The sequence below is a fragment of the Pelophylax lessonae genome, assembly GCF_965119305.1.
Source record: "Pelophylax lessonae genome assembly, chromosome: 4".
Lineage (NCBI taxonomy): Eukaryota > Metazoa > Chordata > Amphibia > Anura > Ranidae > Pelophylax > Pelophylax lessonae.
Genome location: NC_138771.1, coordinates 505059206 through 505075889, shown reverse-complemented (window position 1 = coordinate 505075889; position 16684 = coordinate 505059206). Strand labels below are relative to the sequence as shown.

The 16684-nt window shown below is 43.4% G+C and overlaps 1 protein-coding gene across 1 annotated transcript in view; it reads right to left on the bottom strand.

Moving 5' to 3' along the window:
• Positions 1-14797: 14797 nt before the first annotated feature.
• The window catches only part of PKP2 (plakophilin 2), a 157004-nt gene continuing 155117 nt past the window's right edge, over positions 14798-16684 (bottom strand). Inside the window, exon 13 of the mRNA XM_082255212.1 lies at positions 14798-16095. Within this exon, the coding sequence (XP_082111338.1) occupies positions 16033-16095 (63 nt within the window). The 3' untranslated portion in view covers positions 14798-16032. The remainder of the gene's footprint in view (positions 16096-16684) is intronic.

Genomic DNA, 16684 nt, shown 5'->3' with positions numbered 1-16684 from the left:
TCTCCCATCTGACATGGTCCCAAGGCCGGCCATATGGGGAGCAAATTTCTTTCCTGCAACCACGGGTTGCAGGAAATAAATTTGCTAGATTTCCCCATCAACACAGAAAGTGTTGATGCGGGAATCCCTCCTTCTGGGTGATTATCTACTCCCAGCGGGGGTAGAAGTCCCTGCCAGGGGATGACAGTGATTATCGCTACTGGCTATAGCAGCCACTGGCGATAATTGCAAGAGAATCCGACAGGCTGGTTGTACCCAAGTTGATTGATCGCTAAACTTGGTACATTCAGGCGGCCCATTAACAGTTCGAATCTTGGCCTGTTCCTGTTGATCCTGCCAAGATTTGAACCATGTATGGCCGGCCTTAGAAAGGTTGATGTTTCGTGTCCTATGCACTAAATACATTGTTTAAAATGTTACAGTAAATACTGATGATGAAGATGAAAAAGTAACACTTGGGTTCCTGAGCAGTTTATAAAAGTAAACAATCTCTTTTATTGTCTGAGTTCTGTGGATCAGCTCCAGATTATTTTATAGACTTCTTGCCCCCAGGACAGTTTTCAATTACTAGTTTAAGAAAGAAAAATCACTTTCACAGAGAACAGTCAGAGATATAATAAAGTAAAATGAAGGGTTTGAGAGATAATTAAAGGCCACATCAGTATAAAACTGATATTTAGGAAGGGAATGCAGGACAAAGGGCTGCAAGGCCCTTCATCTTCTCATATATAACCCCTAGAACAATACAAATCTGACAGAGGTTTTAACCCTTCCCTACTCTACTCAGGAAAAGGTATTTTTGTTGCTCTCTTCTTCCCTATTCCAGAAATTCCATGTGACAATATCTCTTAAACAAAAAGTAAGTGTAAGGCTCTGTTCACATCTAGGCGTTTTGGGGCGTTTTTGGGGCGTTTTTCTGCTCTAGGATCAGCTCTCAAAACGCCCAACAAGACAAATCCTATTCATTTCAATGGCCCCTGTTCACATCTGAGCGTTTTGACGCTGTTTACAAAACGCCCAACGCTCAAAAAAGTACATGAGCTTCTTTTTGGGCAGATTACAGGCGTTTTCCATTGATCTCTATTCAATCTAAAAACGCCTGCACAAAAATCGCGGTAAAAATCGCGGTAAAATCGCGGTAAAAAACGCCGCAAAAATCGCGGTAAATTCGCGGTAAAAAACGCGCGAAAAACGCTACGCTCAGGTGTGAATGTAGCCTTAATCTCCCCAATAGGGACAAACATATCTACAAAAACCTGACAGAGGGCTTAACCCACTCAGTATCCAAAGCTAACAGTTTATTCTCTTGGTCCCTAAAATTGACCTTTCAGTGACTTTAAAAGTCTGCATAAATGAATTCCTGATATAACACAATGTGTAGCAACAATAAGACTTCTTTCTTTAGAAAAGTTCCACTATTTATTGGTAAAAGCCATTCTTGGGTTTTATAGTATTAGATGGTGTAGTGCTAAAACCGTGATAGTAGGATGAACCGCACAGTCCATTAAAACTAGTAAAGTTCACACATATCAAAACTTGGATATTGATAGTCCTTCAGAGATAAAATGTGTGATCCCAAAAGAGGTACAGACACTCCAAACTCCAATAGCCCAGTGCAGAGATTCCACCACCAAGGAATAGGATTGGCCTCTTACCACAACACAGTGATCCCCATTACTGGAATCGTATTCAGCATGTGTCAGATCCAAAGCCGCAACCAGGTCCTGCACCGGCTTTCGTACCACTCGAGCCCGCTCCACTCAAGACAAATGGGTATGTAAAAGAAGGGGAACAACTCCCATAGCGTAGTAACGTCAAGAGACTTTAATAATGTAAAGCAACAGAGTGGGGGGCGTGGCTGGACCGTTCATGTGAACAGACGTGTGCTGAGCTGGCTCCGTGATCCTGACCACTATTATCCTGAATACTGGACCCTATTCTTTGCTAAAATTGCTCGTCTACTCCGCTCCCGACTCTGCCTAACACAGGTGACCGCTCCGATCACTCGGCTGCCTGTATCCGCCATGCAGAAGAAGAAGGCAGAGGGTTCCTCGGCCTCCAAGCAAACTCAAAATGGCGGCACCGTGCTGCCACAGCGTGCGGGCCGTGAGAAACCTCCTACTGCCATAGCCAAGCTGGGGCAATTCGCCCGGGATCCTGCGACTCACCATCCCTCAACTTCCCCGGCTAGCACCTCTTCAGCGCCCCGCACTACCCCGTCTCCTCCGGTGGCTGCGATGTCTCCGGGTTCCGCGGGCTCGGCGGGGCCTTCCGGCGGGAGTGCAGTGAGTACCCCACCGAGCATGGTGGATGGCTTTGGGGGTCAGGGTGAAGCGGAGCAGGCTGTCCCCACCATACAAGACGTGTTCCCTGACTGCACTGATGCACCTGATTGGCAGATTCGGATCCTTTTCGGGCTTCCAGATTAACTGGGACAAATCAGTTTTATTGCCATTAGACCCCCTTGAGAACGCACTGCCTACTGTGGCGTCGCAGATCCTGGTGGTGGACCGGTTCCGGTATTTGGGAGTGGTGATCCATCCTGATCTGAGACAATACGCCAAACTTAATGTTATCCCCCTCTTACATAAATTCCGAGAGAAGCTGGCTAGCTGGATTAGGTTGCCTCTGTCGGTGGTTGGCAGATGCAATCTGATTAAGATGATATGGAATCCGCAGCTGCTATACGCGTTGCATAACGCGCCGCTGTGGATCCCCATCCACATCTTCAAGCAATTCAACACGGTTTATAGGTCGCTCATTTGGAGGAAACAATCCCCTAGAATTCGATTGGAAACGCTTCAGGAGGCTAAGGATAGTGGCGGATTGGCGGTTCCAAACCCCTACTATTATTTCCTGGCGGCTCAGCTCCAGCATTTAACTGGCTGGTCGCGAGGCTGTGATTCTGATCCTGTCCAGCGAATCGTCCGGACTCATTTGAAGGGCGGGGAATTGGTGGAGTCCCTGGAAGCGGGTGTCTTGCGGGGCTCTCCTGGTTACCTCACCCTGGTGCTCCTGGACAAAATATGGCAGAGAGCTACGAAGCATTTTGCCTATGACGGTTTCTCCAGATTCTCTCGAATTTCGCATAATTTGAACTACCCTGAACTGAATAAATTGCAAGACTCCCTTAAGTGGGATAATTATGGGATCCGGTTCATCTCACAGCTGTACAGGGGCGGGGTCCTCAAGGACTTCCAGACCCTTCGTGAGGAGTTCGGCCTCCCCAACTCTCTGTTTTACCAGTACTTGCAGCTGCGACACGCCCTGGTGTCGCAGTCTAAGGTCTCTCCCTGGGGTCTGTGCAATACAGTGGTGCTTATTGACCTGGCGAACACTTCTATTAAAAAGGGTCAGATTTCCTCACTATACACTGCTTTTATGGACCGAAGCTCTCGAGCTATGTCATTCAGGTGCCGGGAGGCGTGGACTGAGGATTTGGGTTCTATTTCCTCTGAGGAGTGGACCAGCATACTAGATAATGTACCTAAGGTCTCTCTGTCCTCCTCGCAGAAACTTACACAATTGTTTATATTACATCGCACGTATAGGACTCCGCAGCATCTGCATCGCTGGCAGAGGAGAGATTCCCCCCTCTGCCCTCGCTGCAGGGTGCATACAGGTGATCTGCTACACATGCTCTGGCGGTGCCCGAAACTGCATCGTTACTGGCATGCAGTTATGCGTACAATTAACGATATATGGAAATTGTCTTTATCAGTAGAGCCAAAACTGTGTATACTGGGATGGCTGGATGAAGAGCTCTACCCTCCTGATGTACACACTGCCATTCTCAGAGTTCTCTTCCTGGCCAGGAAGCTGATAGCTCGTAAGTGGATCTCAGCTGTGGCACCTTCACATACTGAGTGGATAGAGGAGGTCAAGGTGCTACTGAATAGAGAACATCTCACGTACAAACACAGGGGAAATGCACTGAAGTTCGACCGCATCTGGGGTCCCTGGCTCGATATACCGGGCCTGGCGCCTGTCCATTTAGTTGCCAATAGGATTTTGGGTGGGGTGATTACATCATCGTAAAGTGGTACTGGGTTCTACTCTTATTTCAGGGCGGGCTGGGCTGACATATGTACACTTTTTTGCTCCCTTCGGTTGTGTTGGAGTACTCGGCACGGCCGTCGGGTTGGGTCAAATGGGAGGCATATTGGAATTCACCGGGTTTGTCTGTTTTGTTTTGTTTTGGGGGCAGGTCACGGTCAGCTTACCTACATTAATGGTCTGGTATCGATTACAGTGATGAGTGATTGTCATTGCTCAATGACTATAAGGGAAATACTGTACTGTTAAACACTGGATGTATGCTCATTATTCTGATAACATGATATATTTTTGAAATTGTGGATGCTTCGCTGTACTGTAGGTGGCTTGTCACCCTAATGTTGGTTTTGTTTTTTACTGTTATGTGTTTAAAAACTCAATAAAAACGATCTGATTTAAAAAAAAAGCAACAGAGTGGCAACTCACATATCAATTGAAGTATTCAGCGTGTATCATGGAGTGTCCTAAAACTCGGTATCCTCCCGAGAAAATGGCCGCCGCGTCCCCTCGTTGGTCACAGCGTGACATGCCGCAGGCTCCTCTTACGCGTTTCGTCAGAGAGTGACGTCGAATGTACCATCTAATACTATACATTTTCTGTGATCTGTCGTTTCTGATTTAGGGTCAGGTGTTGGCAGCTTTATCAAGTTTTTAATATTCATTTAACATTTTTAAAGTCATATCCATTTGATTTATTTATGCGCAGCAAATTCCCCATTACTATCATTCTTGGGCTTTTGTCTAGGCTGAAAACGTGTCATCATCCTGCTGCAGGCTTGAATGTGTTGGCAACTAACTTCTACCTTGCATAGTTGTGATATAAAGCTTAAAATGTGTCTTTCAATTACTTTGCATGAAATAAAGCATTATTAAACCCAAAAGCAAACATTTATTACCAATTCTTAGATGTAATGGCTGCATTAGTTTGCTTTTTTAGGCTTTCTTTCTTCTATTGTCATCTGATGATCTGGCCAGTAAGTCTGATGTTTAAAAAAAAAGAACAAGCTCTCTTGACGATGTATCAGTGACGGGGATGAGACAAAGCATTCAACACTGGCAGGGGTGCTTACAATGATCAGTTTTATTTGATTATGTAAAATCTTTATCCCAAAAGGAGGATAAACTATTTGCTGTAACTGCTTAGACGGTATTAGCTTGAGTTTGGCTTTAGTTTGCTAGTTTATTTAAATCTGTTCATCATCCATCTAAAGCTGTAGATGGAGTTCTAGGGCCTGCCTGATTGCATACAAATTGAAAGTGTTTAGGTGTGACCTCATATTATATGGTTTTGGTAAATCTAAAGGAAAAAATCTAAAGAAAATTGTATAGTGTGTATCCAGCTTTACACTACCCTTCACCAGACTGACAATGCTACTGTCCAAATCTTCCCCCTGTGCTCCCTCATCCAGAGTGGAGGCACTCTAATACAGGAGGTGTAATAATGGACAGATCACCAGGTGGAAACAGAGTGGTAAAAAAGAAAACGAATGCACCCACCACATCTAATGATTGGTAAGCTAAAATATATTACATTTTTGGTTTGGGATTTAAGACCACTTTAATTCCTGTCAAACTAGCCAGGAACACTACCATTTCTCAAAAAACACAAGCTTTTATCATTCTAAAGTCATCCTTGAACTTCACTGGAGTGACTTTGCCTAGGCTGAGATGATGTCATCAGTCTGATGCAGGCAGGAGGAAGCATGGAATAGTGTTAGGCATATACCGTATATACTCGAGTATAAGCCGAGTTTTTCAGCACATTTTTTTTGTGCTGAAAACGTCCCCCTCGGCTTATACTCGAGTCAAGGAAAAAAAAAAAAATTTCCTGTCCGCTCCGACGGGTTTAAGGTTTAAAAATGGCGCCGCCCGTCGCATACATGTCACCGCGCACGCGCCGCCGCCGCTCGTGTAATTTCGGCTATTCCCGGCGCCGCTCGGGAGAGGCCGGGAATAGCCGAAAGTATACGAGCGGCGGCGGCGCGTGCGCAATGACGTGTCGGCGCCGAGCGGCGCCATTTTTAAAATGAAGGCGCCTCTGGAACAGGTAAGTGAAACAGCTTCACTACCTGCCATGGGCTGCGGGCACACTACGAGGGATGCAGTGCTGCGGGCATGGTCCACATGTACCATGCCCACAGCACTGCATCTCCTGTAGTATGCCCACAACCCCGGATCCTCTTGTACCATGCCAGTACCCTGCAATCTCCTGCACCATGCCAGTACCCTGCAATCTCCTGCACCATGCCAGTACCCTGCATTCTCCTGCACCATGCCAGTACCCTGCATTCTCCTGCACCATGCCAGTACCCTGCATTCTCTTGCACCATGCCAGTACCCTGCATTCTCCTGCACCATGCCAGTACCCTGCATTCTCCTGTACCATGCCAGTACCCTGCATTCTCCTGTACCATGCCAGTACCCTGCATTCTCCTGCACCATGCCAGTACCCTGCATTCTCCTGTACCATGCCAGTACCCTGCATTCTCCTGCACCATGCCAGTACCCTGCATTCTCCTGTACCATGCCAGTACCCTGCATTCTCCTGTACCATGCCAGTACCCTGCATTCTCCTGCACCATGCCAGTACCCTGCATTCTCCTGCACCATGCCAGTACCCTGCATTCTCCTGTACCATGCCAGTACCCTGCATTCTCCTGCACCATGCCAGTACCCTGCATTCTCCTGCACCATGCCAGTCACCCTGCATTCTCCTGTACCATGCCCGCCGCCCTGCATTCTCACCCTAGGCTTATACTCGAGTCAATGATTTTTCCCATCTTTTTGTGGTAAAAGTAGGGGTCTCGGCTTATACTCGGGTCGGCTTATACTCGAGTATATATGGTAGGTTTAATTTCAGTGCTGGCCGGGATGACAAGAGGGAAATAAATCCATGCTACTAAACAAATCCTCCTGTGCGTCTGATGTCAGCTTTTCTTCAAGGAAAATGTCACAGAGGGACAGGGTCAGTGTCAACAGCAACTTCTACATCCTTAAAGTGGTTGTAAAGCTATAATGTTGCTATAATCCCCTGTGTTAGATTACATTATGTACCCCAGTGTATGTTATTTCAGAGCAGCGCTCACATCACAGCCGCTGTCTTCCCCAATCTGACAAATATGGTGGGCGGGGCTGAGAATCCCCCGCTGACCTCAGCCAGGAGGAGAGTCGGAGAGTCACGTGAGCGCCAAGCGGTACCACATAATATGAGGTCAAAGCTAAACAACACTTTCACTTGTATCCAACAATTAGGCAGGCCTTTGTACTACATAGTTGAAGGTAAATTTCAAGAAAATTGTACAGAAAATTGTATGATGTATAGCCAGCCTTAATGTAATCTTATAGCAACAAAACAGTCATTTTAGCAGCAGGAGGGGAGGGGAGGGGAGGAGCGGGCACTGACACAGCTGACAGGGAGGGAGGGGGAGAGAGGACAGAGGAGAGACAGCGGGATGACGGATGCATGTAAACTGACCACGGTATTAGGACTCAGCAGCCATGATAACCGTAGTCCGTTTATGGAGGGGAGGGCAGAACCAGGCAGGATCAGCCAGGTATTTTAGGTGATAGAAAGAGACCAATTACACAGTACAAGCACTGTGTTAAATAACATGCTTTAAAGGAACAGGATCCATTTTTTTTTTAGGGTTATAACCGCTTTAATAATACAATAATGGGTTTGTGTTACAGTGGCTTGTAAAAGTATTTATATCCCTTAAACTTTTCCACACTTTGCCATGTTACAACCAAAAACGTAAATATATTTTATTGGGATCTTATGAGATAGACCAACATAAAGTGGCACATAATTGTGAAGTTGAAGGAAAATGATAAATGGTTTCTAAATTTTTTTTTACAAATAAATATCTGAAAAGTGTGGCTTGCATTTGTATTCAGCCCTCTTTACTCTGTTACCCCTAACTAAAATTTAGTGGAAACCATTGCCTTCAGAAGTCACCTAATTAGTAAATAGAGTCCACCTGTGTTTAATTTAAAGCGGAGTTCCATCCTGGGAAAGCTTTTTTTAATAAAAATACCCCCGGGACAGTCAGGGCTAGTACAATGGATAGCCTCTGATCTGTCCCGGGTTGCACTTACCTTTTAGAAGAAATACTTACCTTGAAAAAGTATTGTCCAGCGCTGCCATCTCAGGTGTGGGCAGCTTGAAGCCAGCGCGATCCTCTTCTGTGTCCTCTTCCGTCTTCTTCGGTCCCACGATGCACTGCACCGGCCCCGCCGTCACTTCCGGGTGCCGCAGCGTCATCCCTGCACAGCTTCTGGGCATGCCCAGAAGCTGTTTAGCAAGGTATGATGGCGCCTGCACCGGAACTGACGTCAGGGCCGGTGCAGGCGCATTGATTCCTGGGAGCGATGACGTTCAGCTCCCAGGAATCATTGCAAGCCAGGAAGTGACGAATCGCCGTGGCCGCCGAGGGGAGGAAGAGGAAGTAAGGTAAGTATATTTTCTTCTAAACGAGGTAAGTTAAAAAAAAAAAAAATTTCGATTATCCATTTGTTTATCAGGTGACCCCGGGCATGAAGATGAAGGTAAGTTTAATTTTAGGGTGGAACTCTGCTTTAAACCTCAATATAAATACAGCTGTTCTGTAAAGCCCTGAGAGGTTTGTTAGAGAACCTTAGTGAACAAACAGCATCACGAAGGCCAAGGAACACACCAGACAGGTCAGGGATGTGGAGAAGTTTAAAGCTGTGTTAGGTTATAAAAAAAATACCCCAAGCTTTGAACATCTCATGGAGCACGGTTCAATCCTTTATCTGAAAATAGAAAGATTATGGCACAACTGCAAACCTACTAAGACATGGCCGTCCACCTAAACTGACGGCCGGACGAGGAGAGCATTAATCAGAAAAGCAGCCAAGAGGCCCATGGTAACTCTGGAGGAGCTGCAGAGATCCACAGCTCAGGTGGGAGAATCTGTCCACAGGACAACTATTAGTCATGTACTCCACAAATCTGGCCTTTATGGAAGAGTGGCAAGAAGAAAGCCATTGTTGAAATAAAGCCAAAAGAAGTTCAGTTTGCAGTTTGCAAAAAGCTATGTGGGGGACACAGCAAATATGTGGAAGAAGGTGCTCTGGTCAGATGAGACCAAAATTGAACTTTTTGGCCTAAAAGCAAAACGCTATATGTGGCAGAAAACTAACACTGCACATCACCCTGAACACACCATCTCCACTGTGAAACATGGTGGTGGCAGCATCATGTTGTGGAAATGCTTTTCTTCAGCAGGGACAAGGAACCTGGTCAGAGTTGATGGGAAGATGGATGGAGCTAAATACAGGGCAATCTTAGAAGAAAACCTGTTAGAGTCTGCAATAAACTTGAAACTGGGGCAGAGGTTCACCTTCCAGCAGGAAAAAGACCCTACACATACAGCCAGAGCTACAATGGAATGGTTTAGATCAGCAGTCTCCAAACTTTTTAGTTCAAGGGCCACATCGTATAGTTTACACGTTTTTGCGGCCCAGAAAAATGTATAAATAAATCCACAGTAGAAGAATAGAATCTGACTGACTGCTGACAGTGGGGCTGGATAGTGCTCCTGTATCCTTTGCTGACACCTATACTCTGGAGAATCATGAGAGTCTCCCCATGTATCTGTGTCCCCATCACTCATCAGAGTATCCCCGCAAACTGGTGTCCCCATTAGAGCCCCCCATATTTTTGTGTCTCCATCACCCATCAGAGTCTCTCTGCATATTTGTATCTCCCACAGAACCCCTGCACATTTGATTCCCCATTACAGCCCACCCCGTCTGCATATTTGTGTCCCCATGAGAGCCATCACCTCCCCATCCCCCCCCTGCATACTGGTGTCCCCATCAGCCCCCTCCCCCACATGTTTGTGTCCCCATCAGAGCCATCAGCTCCCCCACATATTTGTGTCTCAATAAGAGCCATCAGTCCCCCATATGTCTGTGCCCTCATCAGAGCCATCAGCCCCCCCCCAACATGTTTGTGTCCCTATCAGAGCTATCAGCTCTCCCCTGTGTCTGTGTCCCCCCATTAAACCCACCCCAGCACATTTATAACCACCTCACAGTTTCTCCATGTGTACTTTACCACTGTACGGTGCCTCTCAGACAGTGATTACACTGGGTGTGCAGACTTGCTGCACCTTCTGACTCTCGCCTCTCTGGTATTACACATGCACTATATGTGAGATGAAATAGCTGAAGGAAGGGTACTGGTTAACAACAAGGCAGGAGGAGGGGGCTGGGAGGTGGCAACAGATCTGCACTAAAGCACCTGATTGGTTCTTAGGGTGCTGGCAGTCCCAGCAGCCAACACAGTGAGACGCCAGGAGGGGTTTTAGGACCTACGCTGCATACTGCAGGTTCCAAAACCAAAAGAAACCGTCCCTGCAGTGAGTCTGAGGACTCCAGCTGTGGCCCAGAAGAAATGTCCTGGCAGGCCAGGTGTGGCATGCGGGCCGTACTTTGGAGACCCCTGGTTTAGATAAAAGAATATTCATGTGTTAGAATGACTCAGTTAAAGTCCAGACCTAAATCCAATTGAGAATCTGTGGCAAGACTTGAAAATTGCTTTTCACAGACGCTCTCCATCCAATCTGACAGAGCTTGAGCTATTTTGCAAAGAAGAATGGGCAAACATGTCACTCTCTAGATGTGCAAAGCTGGTAGAGACATCCCCAAAAAGACTTGCAGCTGTAATTGCAGTGAAAGGCGGTTCTACAAAGTATTGACTCAGGGGGGTGAATACAAATGCACGCCACACTTTTCACATATTTATTTGTAGATAATTTTAAAAACCATTTATCATTTTCCTTCTACCTCACAATTATGTGCCACTTTGTGTTGGTCTATCACATAAAATCCCAATAAAATACATTTACGTTTTTGGTTGTAACATGACAAAATGTGGAAAATTTCAAGGGGTATGAATACTTTTTCAAGGCACTGTATCTTTACATGCACACAGATTTTCTATGTTTGAGTTGACTTAACAATCTTCCTAATAAGGCCCCCTTTCCATCCCCGGCCCCATAGCAGCTGTGTGGACTGCTATGGGCGTTATTACTCCACTAAGAATCTGTTTGGTATTCCTTGCACAACCACTAAGTACTCTACATATTTTAGTTTCTTTTTATTCAGCTACAACACATGAGATGACACCTGTAATAGAAGAAGATGTATCTTTAATGGTAAACAAATGATCATACAGAAGTATCGGCATGATAACAAAATGTAGTGTAAAAGCAAAAACACAATGGCACTAAGTACAAAATACATGAAGACACAAAAGCTGTAATATGAAAACTACCTTTATGTAATACCATGGTACAAGGAACAGTGAAGTATCATAAGCAATAGCAACCAATAGAATTTCAGCTTTCAGATTAGTGTAGGCAGAGTAAAGGAAGGTGATTGGTTGCTGGTGTTTATTAGTGCATTCTACAAGCTTGTCTTTGCCTGCCTTATTCTTGTAGAATAAAATTGCGAATAAAATGGTGTGTAAAGCCTAATAGTTAATTTTCCTATTAAAGCAGCCACATATTGAGAAGTAAAGCCTGTCCCCTGTTGCATGCTGCAGAAAAAGGCCCTTGGTGTCTGTGGTAGTAGTGGGCTCCTGCAGGGGTGGGACATGTCCTCTGCTGAGTCTGATGTAGAGCTCTCCAATTAGCAAGTTTTATATTACCTGATCATTGGAGAGCTGTAGTTGTGACTTGGCAGGAGGGGTGTTGGACCTCTGCAGAGAGGCCCCTTCTTCCAGACACTATTTTGGGTGTTTTTTGGTGCACTGGCAGCCCATTCATTTTGAATGTGTTGCCTAAACGCAATACATACGGCATAATAAGCATCAATGTGCATGCATTAACACACTGTAATAGTATGAATGGGTCCTGAGGAATACTCACCTTTCGGGTATGTTAAATCTTTGCTCTCTTCATGAGCTTCAGGTATTTCGGATAATGTGACCCGAATCTGCATGCTTTAGTTCCTTTAACCAAATTCTATAAAGGACGCAGTGTGTGGGGTGGGGGATGCCCTATTTTACTCATCTGGAAGTGTCAGATAGTAAGGGGGTCCCAAACTCATTAAGAGAGCACAGGTTTAATTCACCACCCCTGGAAAGGTAAGTGTTCCTTCTTTTCAGGATGGCTTTGTTCTACTGGAAAGGGTTCCTTTACTACGTAACTCATTCATACAAACATGATGAGAGGTAAAAAAATAAAATAAAGAATCAAGCAGTAAAAAAATTTGTCTCCATCAAATGGAGTTTGTAATCTAAAACAAACAAAAGGTAGTACAATGGCATATGAATCTTTTTATATAAAAACAAAAAAAAATTCAGAATGTTAATCTATATTACCCTACATTTAACGCACAAACTAAAATCTCTATATCTCCCATTTGCAATACATTCTGTCAGAAAAAATATTTTGGCATTCCCAAAAAGTAGCACTCCAATTCTCATCATCAAAACAAGTCACATTAAAAAAAGCTGAAACACACATATCTGTACAATTCGAAGAAATAGCTGAAATCAGAGAATAAAAAAGACTAACTTTGACAAGGGTTACAATAGTTCACATGAGCAAGCAAGGATAAGGTGTCACATTTGCTCCCTCCTGTCTTTTTTCCAGGTTGGTCTACTGAGGTCATGGCTTCCTCCTCTTCTCTTCTGGTGGTGGGTGGCCATGGACAGTCCTTGCTCCTGCACTGAACAGTGCTTTACACAATGCCATGAGCACCGTCCAGTGTAGTAGTAGGCCTACTTGACAATGCACTCCCAGGGGTGTGTCCATGACAGCCATGGCCCAGAGAAAGACTGCTGACACCATGTGGCAGAAAGAAATTATTGCAAGGTCAGCTTTGGCTTGTGATCAGTATTGCAACAAAAACTGTTTTTTATTTTTACTTTCGTTGGGCTAATTTTAAATATATTTTTATTTACCTAGATTTCTGCAGTAATAACCTGCCTGATTCTGTTGGTAACTTGCCTAATAAACCTCCCTCTGTCTTCTTCGATAATACAATATAACACATTCCTCACATCCTGTTTTGTTCAGCTAAAATATCCATATTATGCAACTGCACAAAATGCAGCCCAAACTTGGTACAAACATGCTAAAAATCCATTGATAATATGGAAACTTCACTCCACGTTCTGAAAAGACAAATGTTCTGGCAGCTTCCACTTGGCTTCAGCTCAGTTTTCACAAGCAAATGATAAATACTCCATTCGTTTAAAACATTTTTCAGCATTAAAACCGAGTGCAATCGTGAGACGGCCTCACCTACTGTAGCATGACTTTAGTATCAAATTATCAACATACCATAACATAATATACAATACCATCAACACCCTGTGCAAATGCTGCAGTTTTACTTTGCTTAAATGTGTAGAAATAAAACATTTTATTAACCCTTACTTACAGGAAGGTACAAATATGAACTATAAGATATCTAAAAACCTGAAACCACGCCTCTTTAGCAATGCACACCACAAAATCAAAGGATAACCCATACAGGGAGGTTCTCTTACTTGCTCCCTCTTGGTCTGTTAAATATTGCAATGGAAGCATTTTGTTATTTGCTAAAAAGCACCTAATCCTGCCAGAAATCAGATAATAACTTTCTGTATTCTCTACTTGTGTTGCATTTTTTCTGGTTCCATTGTTCTGTGGGTCACAGAACTCGGCCCATCCATGTGGTGAGGAAGAGGAGATGTGTGGTTGGGGGGGTTCAGATTCATAGTCCTGTCCTGTTTTTGTTATGATACAATAAGAATGAGTGCGCATTGTCACAGTAGGACAAAATGTGTGTTCCTGGCAGGATTACCAAGTGAAAATAAAATAATTCAAAAAGAATGCAAATGCAGCCACCACATCAAAGGACTGGTAAGCTGCAATATATTATATTCTTGTTTTTGGTTTTAGATATACTTTAAGCCACATTTGTTAAAGATCTTTATGTAGTTGACACATTCACAAGCAACAATGCAACAGTAAAAAAAAAAAATGCATTACCACTAAGAAGAGTAGTGTCTAATTAATTTTACAATGTAGTAATACATTCAGCAAAGGTGAAACCATTTTAGTATTTATCTGCAACTTCCAGGTGCAGAGTAGCATCTGGGGTCCTAGGCTCTATGTGGTTATCTACAGGTTAGAAATCTAAACAGAAGACGCTAATGCTGGCCATACACTTGCCAAAAAATAGTTTGAAAATCTGTCATTTGGTCTGTTCGTTCGTTTTTCGTCCAGTTCATGGGCACAAAAAGAAAATTGGTTTTAACTTTTCAGAGCCGAAAAGTCGAAGGAACGGTTTGGAAAATTCTGCCGAACTAACAAAAAAATGGAAGGTTAATGTGTTTCTCACCCGAACTGTTTGCACTAGGCACGTGTGACAAACTGAACGAAAAACAAATTAAATGATTTGTCGGTCAAAATTCAGTCATTACATGATGGCATGACCGTCTGCTCTCACGGCCGATTTTTTCGTTTTTCGAAAATGAGTTAGAACGATTTTTCAGCTAGTGTATGGCCAGCATAAGAACTGTTGTATTTCCTCTGTTTGTTATTTGGCACTGCTTGGGTTTTTTTTTTTTTTTATCAAGTAAATAACAAACATTTTGCCAATAATATTTCCTTTTGTATAAAACCCAGTCTGTTTTGAGATTAGCTCCATCTCTTTTTGGAGCCCTCATATCTGCAAACGAAATGGAGGAATTACGTAAATGTATGAATGTCAAAACTGTATATTAGTGTGTGTAAATGGATGACCCTACATTCTATTGACACATTGTTTCACTGTACTCCACCTGTGACAGAACCACCCAATCAGGTGGATTTTTCATGAAAGCAAGACTTTATACCAGTGTTCTTGTTTGGAGAAAATATTACTGTGATTTAAAAGTACTATATTGATGTTCTAAGATGTATTTTTAGTATGCACTATTGCAGTAAAACTGCAGCCCTTTTAAAATATGCATGTTTCTACTATTATGCATGTTTCTGTCTGTGGTAAGTAGTCTATGTACATAAGGCATAAAGGAAACAAGGTAACATCTGCCACTTGCAAAGGATCATGTGATTGCTCAACAGTCTATCCCGGATGAGCCCCCAAATTCCAACACTCTGATAGTAACAGAGATGAATTAAACACTTGTTGAAAATTAGCAAAGCAAAACAGGTATATAGATAACAAAATGGGCATTTCTCCAAAAACAAGGAAAATCCTTGAAGTTTAAGGAAACTGTTTTGCTACAATAAACTGAACACACGATAACCTAGGGGCTTTTGAATAAACAGTATTTGTAAGTGTTGCATTGAATAATTTGTAAATCTGTTTTCTTGTGATATGTTATTAGTTTTTCTTCAAGCTATATCAAAGTTTTAAAACAGATCTATAGAACAGCATAGGATGCCAAACACAATTCATCCAGCGGAACCAGTCTTTGCAGCAATATAGGTATATAGTTCAGCAGACTAAATAGGCTGATGCACGTGATAAACCAACATCTGCCATCTGAATGATGCTAAATTTGTTGTAACAGAGCTTGCAGTAGTCATATGGGATTCATTTTTCCACACGGTGAATAATTCTTGTATTCAGAATGATAAAGTTCTTAGAAAACCAAGACGATGAAGGGATCGCTTTAGCTATTGTATGAAATGAGCAGTTCAAAAATTCATGGAAATTGCTATGTTAGTGCTAAAGAAGGTTTGCTTTTTGTTTAATCTTCCGTATTAGAAAACCAGTGATCATTGGGAAAAGGTGCAAAAATATGGGACTCAGTACAAAAGTCTTCGGTATCCCAGCTTATAGCGTGCATAAGTTACACAAATATCCAAAGTTTGCGTCAGGGAAGGCAGTATGTAGTTATGCAGTTGGAGGCATTTGTAATTGTCTTTGTTAGTTCACAAATTGACGCAAGCTTGCTCTTGTTTTTAAATGTGTTATTCTTCCCAGGATACAGTTTCTGATTCACAAGGAATGGTACGCTTTTGAAGTTTTGGGGTTGACAAAATCTCCTTTCTTAAACGTTGCCTGATGGGGACACAAGCAGAGAAGTAGTCTTTACAAAAGGATAGTTAAAAGTATACATAAACACAATGTGTGTCCCATTGGGGAGATTTACCTTCCCTGCAAATTAGGCAAATCCATTGGGGCTCTCCAGGTCACCAGAACTAGTGTCCTCGTTGGAAGATTTCCCCTTTATTACTGTTCTGGGGATAACCCAAAATTGGGATTTTCTTTTACTTTCACTTTTCTTGAAACTGGACAAATAGAGAGGGTGAATCTCCCTAACAGGGGCAGAGGTAGCTATAAAAACATATGTTGTAATCCCTCTCCACTCTGTCTACAACTAAAACGTTTTGCCTTTAGTTATACTTTAATCTAATTTTACAAGTTCTCACTCCCACTGTAAACATACAAACAGTGGCTGGAACCTGTTGGGACGGTCCCTTTGTGGGACAGCTTCATGCTGGGCATGGAGTTCACCAGAGCTTAGGGTTTAGTTCTGGAGACATGCTTGGCCAGTCCATCACATTTACCCTCAGCTTCTTTAGCAAGGCAGTGGTTGTCTTGGAGGTGTTTTGGGGGTTCTTTATCATGTTGGAATACTGCCCTGTGG